The sequence below is a fragment of the Monopterus albus genome, unplaced genomic scaffold (genome assembly GCF_001952655.1).
Source record: "Monopterus albus unplaced genomic scaffold, M_albus_1.0 scaffold318.1, whole genome shotgun sequence".
Taxonomy (NCBI): Eukaryota; Metazoa; Chordata; class Actinopteri; order Synbranchiformes; family Synbranchidae; genus Monopterus; species Monopterus albus.
In genome coordinates, this window is record NW_018128198.1 from 867,766 (window position 1) to 877,665 (window position 9,900).

A 9,900-nucleotide genomic window follows, 5' to 3' on the forward strand; every position below is an offset into this window, starting at 1 on the left:
TGTGTGTGGTGTTTGTTTCTCATGGTGTTATGTTGTTTGTTCTCCATTGCTGCTGAAACACTGACATTTCCCCATTGAGGGACCAATAAAGTACCTACCTACCTACCCACCCACCCACCTACCTACCTATCCACCTACATACCCACCCACCTACCTGACAATCCACCTACATACCCACTTACCTAACCACCCACCTACCTACCTATCCACCTACATACCTACCTGCCTGCCTACCTACCTACCTCTCCACCTACATACCCATCCACCCACCCACCTACCTACCTACCTATCCACTTACCTAACCACCCACCTACCTACCTATCCACCTACATACCTACCTGCCTGCCTACCTACCTACCTCTCCACCTACATACCCATCCACCCACCCACCTACCTACCTACCTATCCACTTACCTAACCACCCACCTACCTACCTATCCACCTACATACCTACCTGCCTGCCTACCTACCTACCTCTCCACCTACATACCCATCCACCCACCCACCTACCTACCTACCTATCCACTTACCTAACCACCCACCTACCTACCTATCCACCTACATACCTACCTGCCTGCCTACCTACCTACCTCTCCACCTACATACCCATCCACCCACCCACCTACCTACCTACCTATCCACCTACATACCTACCTGCCTGCCTACCTACCTACCTACCTACCAACCCACCTACCTACCTACCCCCCCACCCCCCACCTACCTACCTGCCTACCGACCTACCTAACAGACTGACAGTTTTCTCACCAGGTCTTGTTTGTTGAATAGTTCTACCACAAAATAAATGTGACAACACTTTACTGATGGTAAAATGCTGCATGATGCACAGTTGATGGTGTGTGTTTGTGTAAATGTCTCACTATGTCGTGTTATCTCCTCCAGCTGGTGATGGAGTTCTGTGGTGCCGGCTCCATCACAGATCTGGTGAAGAACACCAAAGGCAACTCACTGAAGGAGGACTGGATTGCCTACATCTCTCGAGAGATCCTCAGGGTCAGTGGTTTTCAAAGCTAACTGCTAAGTTCACTGAGTGATGATAAGATGCGTGGTGTTCACACAAGCTAATGAATTTATGGTTTTAGCTGCTTAAAATGCACAAAGAGACAAAACCAAAGGCATCAGGATCTCAGCTGTAGTGCATTTATATTATTTATCTTTGACAGTTTCAGTTTTGTTTTAACTTTGCTGAAGTTGCTTTTGTTGTCTCTACAGGGATTAGCTCACCTTCATGCTCATCATGTCATCCATCGTGACATCAAGGGACAAAACGTGCTGCTGACTGAGAACGCTGAGGTGAAACTGGGTATGTGTTACCTTTCCTCTGTGGACCAGCACAGCCTGCACTGAGATGCGATGATTCCTGTGAACACAGTATTGCAGCAGCAGATCTGAGTCAGCACCATACTGGTGCCAGCTGGGGCATTTTTTTTATTACCAGTGCTGTTTTATAATATTTCACATGATTGTGCAGTTGTAGGCCTGTGTATAAAGTTATATTCTTGTGAAACCTAACGTTCATTTGCAGACACAAAGTTTTGCATTTTGAATTTAATTTTACTAGAAAATAACTTTTTATTTGATCGTTATGATGCAAATTGTTTATCCTGAGACCAACATCAGGCTTTTGTACAGCATGTCCCATAAATGCTAAATAAATACCTCAGACCTGCCTGGTCCACCTCCAGCAGGTTTTCTTTCAGTATTCTCCTGACTGTAGTTACCTGGAGGCTTTGTATTTAACTTTCTTTTTGTCTGATACTTCCACTCATCAGTCTAGTTTTTATTTCTTAGTATTATTTGTAGTCTAGTGACTTTCAGTCCTGTTTATTCCCACGCTGTGTCCCAGAGTATAAACCACAGTGAAACACTGGGGAGTTCAGCTGAAAGGAGGTAAGACAGAGCCTTGTAACAGCAGCACCTTCTGAGTCGGGACAAGAGGACGAGTCAGGGTTTAATTAACATGGCTCCCAGAGCAAGAGAATCTTTTCTTTGCCATTGGGGCTGAAATTTAAATGACCCCTCTCACAGTGTTGGTCTGTTTTCACACAGGATTTGACCTGTTTTACGTGAACTGTTCATATTCAGTGTTTTACGCCCACTGTCGGTATCCTCCCAAACTTACTGGATAATATCATTTTTATACTTGACTGGTTTTCTGACAAACACAAACACAGGGCACTCTGTGAAGGGAACAGTTTTGAACCAGTCGTAACAGATTTTAATCGTGTTTTTCTCAGTGGACTTCGGTGTGAGTGCTCAGCTGGATCGGACGGTGGGTCGAAGGAACACCTTCATCGGGACCCCATATTGGATGGCTCCGGAGGTCATCGCCTGTGATGAAAACCCTGACGCTACCTACGACTACAGGGTAAGGACAAAAACTGGACTTGTTCTTTTACAGTAGGAATAGATAAAAAAAAAAACTCATCAAGCAGAAATGACAAAGTTCACGTTACAGGCCGGGCTTTGATGCTTAGTTTTGATCAGGATCTTCTCAGATCTGAACCTTTTGTTGATGGTTCACATTTAAGTAAGTTGCATGTGTCCATCTCTGATTTGAACACTGATGCCCTCCTAAACCGCCACTCATGCAGGCTTAACTGAAATGTGAGCCACACACCTACAGGAATAGAGTTTGTGCCAATCGTGCGGTTTCCTCCCAAACTGCTTGGATGAATTATGTTCCTTCCAGCTTGACTTGATCACAAGTTTTTCCATGAATGTCCATCAAATGTGAAACACCCTCATCTGTCCACTGACCCCCGTTGCTGTTGCTCTCCCCTGTTTGGCAGTGATCAGACCTGAATCACTTGGAGGGAAATAAATTGGATTTAAATCACTTCAGCATGTAATTTGAATCTAGTGTTTGTTTTAGTGGAATTTAGTGGTGTTTCAGGAGAATTAGAAAAACTAATTCTGTAAAAAGAGCCTGGCAACTGTCAGAAACCGGATGTTGCTATTAAAATTTAACATTCATCAAGTCGGCACTTGGACAAGCTGAAATTGACAGAGCTTTCTACTGCTAGGTAGACGTAGAAACACGTGCACACAGACTCATCTGAGTCATTTTATCTTGTATCCTTCAGAGCGACCTGTGGTCCTGTGGAATCACGGCCATAGAGATGGCTGAGGGAGCTCCCCGTAAGTACACATCACACTAACCGAGTGTTGGCTGGGTGAGTTGAAATAGTAATAGATTACAAGTGACTCCACCTAACTACTGGGAAAGAATCTGGATACTACTAGCATAGTTCAGCCTAGCTGAAAACAAGTGGGATAAAAACATTTCTTTTGGACAAATAAGTGGTGGACAAGTGATATAAGACAAATGAACCACTACCTGTTTAAAGTGATCATACAAAGCACCACAGTTAATTTTACATAATTAATGTTTTAACCTCAGCTTCAGCCCCACACTGATAAACTCTCGTCACTGTTGACATTAACTTTATGTGAAAACCCTACTCTGTGACTTTGATGTGTAGGTTTGTCATCTGTCTCTCACCTCTTCTCTTTTTATCCTTCAGCTCTGTGTGACATGCATCCAATGAGAGCCCTCTTCCTCATTCCCAGAAACCCTCCGCCACGGCTCAAGTCCAAAAAATGGTGGGCTGAGTTTTTATTTTTTTATCCACTCTGTCTGAAAATGACCTGCCATAATAATGAAAAGATGTCTGGCTGATAATGTTCCACACTAAATAGGTCAAAGAAGTTCTTCAGTTTCATTGAGGGCTGCCTGGTGAAAAACTACACTCAGCGTCCTCCCACTGAGCAGCTGCTGAAACACCCCTTCATCCGGGACCAGCCCAATGAGAGGCAGGTCCGCATCCAGCTAAAAGACCACATTGACCGTACCAAGAAGAAGAGGGGCGAGAAGGGTGAGTCCAGTGGGGGAGATCGGTTGCTGCTATGAGGATGAAACTCGGAGGCAGGTTGATCCTGCAAAGAACAGCAGCTCTGATCTAAACCATCCATAATGCTCCATTAGCCATGTAGCTGCTCTAAAAAGACAAAGTGGATGTAGCTTAATGGGAAATGATTTTACATATTGTGTTACATTTTAAGTGAAATAGTTTTATTCTGCCACTTTGACTCATGGAAAAGAAAGTTGTCCCTCCTTTGTCCAGAGTGTCTCACCCTTACATACACGGTGTGTTCAAGTTGCACGATTTCAGTTTGATTTCAGTTATTTTTCCCTTCTACCCATAGATGAGACCGAGTATGAATACAGTGGCAGTGAAGAAGAGGAGGAAGAAGCATCTGAGCAAGAAGGAGAGCCAAGGTAACTATATAGTGTTATATTTCATTTAAAACATTATTGTGATTTTTGGTGCATAGTTTGCTTTGCTAGATTCTTCCTCTGTGTGCAAATTAATTTAGACCTGTCAAGGTGCCACAAACAAGTCTAACGCCGTCTTCCTTCACTATATGAAGCTGATCTCTCCTGTGCAAAACTACAAAACTAAAATGACTCCCTGCATAATAAAATTCTAACAAGGAAAGTGAAAGGAATTAAAAAATTGCATATGTATTTGTGTAATTCTTATGTTTCCTTTCTGAGGATTACAAACATAGTCTAATATAATTTGTGCACTTTTTTAAAGATATAAGCCCTGAGGAAGTCAAACATTTGTATTTATGTCCTGAACTAAAAAAGAAATGCACGTCATCTTCTCAGCTGTCATTAGCTTGTTAGCTTTGCCAAGCTAAACACAGCTCACACCTTTTCTTAGCTCCATAGTCAACGTGCCAGGTGAGTCGACCTTGCGGCGCGATTTCATCCGGCTGCAGCAGGAGAACAAGGAGCGCTCGGAGGCTCTGCGCCGCCAGCAGCTCCTGCAGGAGCAGCAGCTCCGTGAACAGGAGGAGTACAAGCGCCAACTACTGGCTGAGAGGCAGAAACGTATCGAGCAGCAGAAGGAGCAGAGGCGGCGGCTCGAGGAGGTGGGCACACAGACCTCATAAATGACTTGTCAAAGCTGGATGAATCCAAATCAGATCGACTTACACAGTCTGCTGTGGTCACACCATAAATGGAAGTGGCTATAAATCATCGGGTATCAGTCCAGATGTGCTTTGCTCATGTAATCTGCTTTCTTTACAAGTTGGGTCTTATCATTTTTTATGGATGACACTTTTGGGGGAAAAAATAGAGGTGGATATTATAACTAGGTATGTTTACCTGTCTTTCAATTTCCCCATAATTTAGTTAAGATAAAACAATATAAACTGTTTAAAGTCTAAACATTTTTACACTTGTATTGCTTCTAAAGTGTGAAGCTTCTCCTCAAGGTTATTAGCAAAACTCAGAGAAGTCCTGCCTAAAACAGCTACAACCACATTGTAAAAACTGTAACTTTGCTTGAATTCAACACCCCTTTAATTGAAAACCATGTCTACAGTCAGCGCCTGCATGAGCTGGGGGGAATGTCCTCCTCGCTCCTCTTAGAGGAGAGAAAACGTGTATAAGACAGAAGGAAGCGCAGGAGGAAGAGAAACGGAAAGAGACGATTAGAAATGTGGACAGAAGGAGACTGAATTCTCAGGAAGGAAAGGAGGAGAGGGAGAGCGACATACTGAGTTGTTGACAAAGATATGAATAGAATTACAACATATAAAGTGAAGTAAGTGTGCGGCGACTTTCAGCACATTTAAATGTGCTAAGTGGGCAGATGCTAGTTCACTCTGCCTCAAAGGTGCATGAGAGAAAGGTTTGTTTTTGCTCATGTGATCCTGCAGCAGTCGCAGCTCGAGGCTTATGTCAGAGAAATCCCACTGTATATGTGCTCCTCTGGTTTAAAGGATCCTGTGGAATCCTGAAGGCTGAGTTTGTACAAACATGACGTGTCACGACACTAAAGCTACAACCTTTGCATAACACACTGATACAGAAATCAGGGTAAGTTCCTCATGTGTCTGTTAGAGCCAGCTGTCAGACTTAAAATATTCTTGATGCAGTGCTTGAAATGTTGACATTTTAACTTCATGGTTGTCAGTTCAGCTCATTTACTGTCTGTTTCTTTGTGTCTCTGTTCAGTAAATTCAGGCGTTTATGTCCTAGACTATACTAATGTCCTTTGTCCACTGAAAAACACATCATACTGAGAGAATCCTCATTCTGATTTAAGCCTTGAAAGTCCTTGACAGCATGTGGATCTGAAGAGAGCAGCCCCCTGCTGTCCTTGAACAGATGGCCCTGAACCGAGCAGCAGTTTTTAAACTCAGAGTAGAACTGCTTCATCAACCATTCTCTGTCAATGTGACAATAGATTTTTGTGACATATTTATTTCTATAAAATACAAGAAAACAGTGAAATGTGCTCAAGGTGACGTCTTCAAATTGTCTGTTATGTCCAACAAGTGGCTCTAATCCAAAGATTTGTTTATTTACATTTGATCAGATGTGTGTATGTATTGATTAATTGACTATTTGAATATTGGACTCCTATCTTGTCAAACTGTTTTGTTTGGAACAGTGAAACTGTTCTACCTTAGTTTTATTTGGAACAGTGAAACTGTTCTACCTTAGTCTGTGAATCCTTCCATTTGGTGAAAATGATCAGTAAAATGATTTTAACATCCTACTGTAGAATAACATCTGTGTTCCATCTTATTGACTCTGGTTTGTTTTGCTGAAGAACCTGATTGAATGGATCTGTCATTTATAGCTGTGCTCTTTGTTTGACACTGAGCAAAGCGCCCTGTAAATGGAGTTAATCAGTGATGTCTTGAGTTCCCTCCACTCAGACGTTACGCACACAAAACATTTTTGTTATGTGACTTTTTGTGTGCTGTGTCTCACTAACTAATGCTTCTCAGTCAGGCTGTGCTGGTGAAAGATGTACAGATCTCACTTCTTTGAACAGAAGTTGCACGAGGATCTGGATTTAAACCACATTTCCGAGCTGTTGAAATCATGATCATTCTAAAAACTCGTGCTGCTTCTAGTTTCACGCTGACGACAAACAAACCGAACATGAATTCTGTGTCTGATATGATCAGACAATATCAGGACATGGTTCTTTTCTAACTGGCCTCCTGCATCCACTCACAGCAACAACGGCGTGAGCGAGAGATGAGGAGGCAGCAGGAGCGCGAGCAGCGCCGGCGTGAGCAGGAAGAGAAGAGGCGCATCGAGGAGATTGAGCGACGCCGCAAAGAGGAGGAAGAGCGCAGGAGGGCCGAAGAGGAAAAGAGGAGAGCTGACCGGGAACAGGTACAGAAGCACAGAGATCTCTTCAAAATGATCAGTGTTACTTACTGTTCCCACATCTGTTCCAGTGCAGTTTGCACATCTTACTCATTGTTTAAGTTGATGTGTGGAGATAAACGGTGTTCTGACACTGAACGGGTCGGGCTGTGTTTGGCTGACAGGAGTACATCCGTCGTCAGCTGGAGGAGGAGCAGAGGCACCTGGAGATCCTGCAGCAGCAGCTGCTGCACGAACAGGCCATGTTGCTGGTGAGTGTGTGGCAGCCCAGACTTCATTTTATAAAAATGACATGATGCTTTTTGTCTGATTATTATTATTATTCCTATTCTCGCTCCTCCTCTCATTCCTCCTGTCTTCATATAGTTCCTTGTTCTTTTCCCCTCGCCTATCTCAGTATTTTCTTAATGTCATTTCCATTAGTGGATATTTTTTTATGTTTCCACAACTCCCTCTTATTAAAGTTTATAATGCAGGTACTTATTATTTCTCCATTGCACTAACTTTCCGAGGGGATCTACAAAAGTCAGGGGATGTGTGAATACGTTTTCTTGAGACTTTGCTGGAGATGTTTACAGATGGTGATGTCGTCACCAGGAAACTAGCGATCCAAGGACAGGGCTTCCCCTGTTTTTATCCCAGATGTTCCGGTGTGTGTGTGACTTTATGTTTTTCCTTTTGAAAGGATTCTGTTCCTCACAGAGGATATGGGGTTAGGGTAGAACTCTATATATTCAAGTAATGAAAGGATATGACTGCTTCCAGGCTACGCACACACCATCACTTTGTCACTGCCTGCACTCCCTGGTCCCTGCAATGTCACCATTTTTTAAACTTCAGGATAAAAAAAAAAAACAAGTTTCCTTTTTGTCACACTTTCATACTGTTTCAGTTGTGTTGACATATTAAAACATTTGCTTTGAAAAGATGTCAAATAAGCCATTTTGTTCTTTTAACAGCTTCTGACAATGGACACAAATATAAGATGTTTTTGAACCAGCTGTTACTAAAAGAACAATTATTAGCCCTGACTTTGAATAACTGTAATATTTATGCATCGCCCATGAGTAGAGGAGGTTTGGTTGTGCTGAACATGCATTATATTATAATTTAACTCTATACAGACTGGAGCCAAGTGAAACAAAAAGCCTGAATTAATGAGCGGGCTCCTCCAGGATGACAGTGGCCCCCATCAATAGGACACGAGGGTTCACTGAATGGTTTGATGAGAATCAATGTTCGGCCGTTTCTGCATATAAAGATCCACATTTATATGTTCTGTAAATGCCCTTAGCTCCAGTTGATGCCTGCATCTCACAGTTGCAATGTGATAATGCTGCTTTCAGTGGAGTGCCAGCCACATCGGAGCTCCTGACAAGGAGCAGTAATGTGGAAAGGTTTTACTCCTGATACTTTACAGTAAGCACACAACGTGTTTACTTGTTGATGTTTTAATACATTGTTATGCAGATCACTTAACACTTAACTCTAAACTTCCTGTAGGTATTAATATTTTGGGACATAAGGAGTTAAATTTGTTTACACATGATCTGGAGTCCCTAAAGAATAAAGTATTACAAAACGCACTGCTGTGGAGCTGGTACAACTTGCCTGACGTCTTTCTGTCAGCAGTTTTGGTTCAACTTGACCCTTCCTGTACTCAGGAGTATAAATGGCGGGAGCTTGAGGAGCAGCGCCAAGCCCAGAAGCTCCAGAGACAGCTGCAGCAGGAGCAGGCCTACCTGCTGTCCCTCCAGCAAACCCAGAAACTGGACAGTAGCAAAACGGCCCAGCTACAGAACACCACGCTCCCACAGAACCTTGAGCCTGACAGGGTAAAACCCCCACAGACCCCTGAGCCAGATGCAACAAAACAGCCACCGAACAGTGACTGTGATAAGACAGGGTCCAGTCACAATCTCACACTGGAGAAAGCTGCAGAAGCCAAGCTACCTGTGCCTGACGTCCCAGGCCCTGCCCCTGAGCCAGTCGGAGAGGTGAACCCTCTGCTCGACGCCGCTGCCACACTGACTGAATGCATTCTTTGCTTGTGTGTGCACAGTGATGGCTAGCTGCTTTGTAGATGAGCTATGACTCGAAACACCTGTCTCTTTCTAAACTCACAAGTCTAATATTTAAACGGGTCCATGATACAAGTGTTCTCTGATGATACTGGACAAAGACTGGGAGGCCTTCTCTCTATTTACATCTAGATTTCTCTGGCTTGTTCAGTAGCAAGGAGTCAGGTTTGAAGGGGGAGTCATGAAACCTAACCCTTACCCGGCTTGATCACTTCTCAAAATGGCCACTGATACTTACTGGGTTCTCTTAGAAAATGTGAACAGCTCCTCGTCCTCAGCGAGGGCACTGCTGCTCCTCTCATTAGCCACCCTGTTAATGTAGTAATGATCCACCTCATTAGTCCTCAGTGTGACTCCACATCTCTCTCTCTTTGGCATCCTGCTGTTGTCATTTAGCAGCTGGTGGGAGGGAGGAAGAGGCCGGTGCAGGAATGGGTGCTGAGTTTACTTCACAGGGAAGTCCAGGAACTACCAGAAAATTGTTGGGATTGTTTTTAAATTCCAACTCTTTCAGGTGATGCTTATAATTTTCATCTTGCTGATTCATACAAAGTCTAGAGAGAAACTGAAAAGGCAGAGGATTATTTGGTC

General features: G+C 43.4%; 1 protein-coding gene across 5 annotated transcripts in view; it reads left to right on the forward strand.

Moving 5' to 3' along the window:
- LOC109974034 (mitogen-activated protein kinase kinase kinase kinase 4-like) overlaps positions 1–9,900 on the forward strand; it is an 82,328-nt gene that overhangs the window by 48,644 nt on the left and 23,784 nt on the right. For all 5 annotated transcript variants that reach the window (XM_020624010.1, XM_020624012.1, XM_020624011.1 and 2 more), the window contains exons 5-14: positions 901–1,011; positions 1,231–1,321; positions 2,256–2,386; positions 3,105–3,159; positions 3,546–3,624; positions 3,721–3,896; positions 4,228–4,300; positions 4,752–4,962; positions 7,073–7,234; positions 7,393–7,479. In XM_020624010.1, the coding sequence (XP_020479666.1) occupies positions 901–1,011; positions 1,231–1,321; positions 2,256–2,386; positions 3,105–3,159; positions 3,546–3,624; positions 3,721–3,896; positions 4,228–4,300; positions 4,752–4,962; positions 7,073–7,234; positions 7,393–7,479 (1,176 nt within the window). The remainder of the gene's footprint in view (positions 1–900; positions 1,012–1,230; positions 1,322–2,255; positions 2,387–3,104; positions 3,160–3,545; positions 3,625–3,720; positions 3,897–4,227; positions 4,301–4,751; positions 4,963–7,072; positions 7,235–7,392; positions 7,480–9,900) is intronic.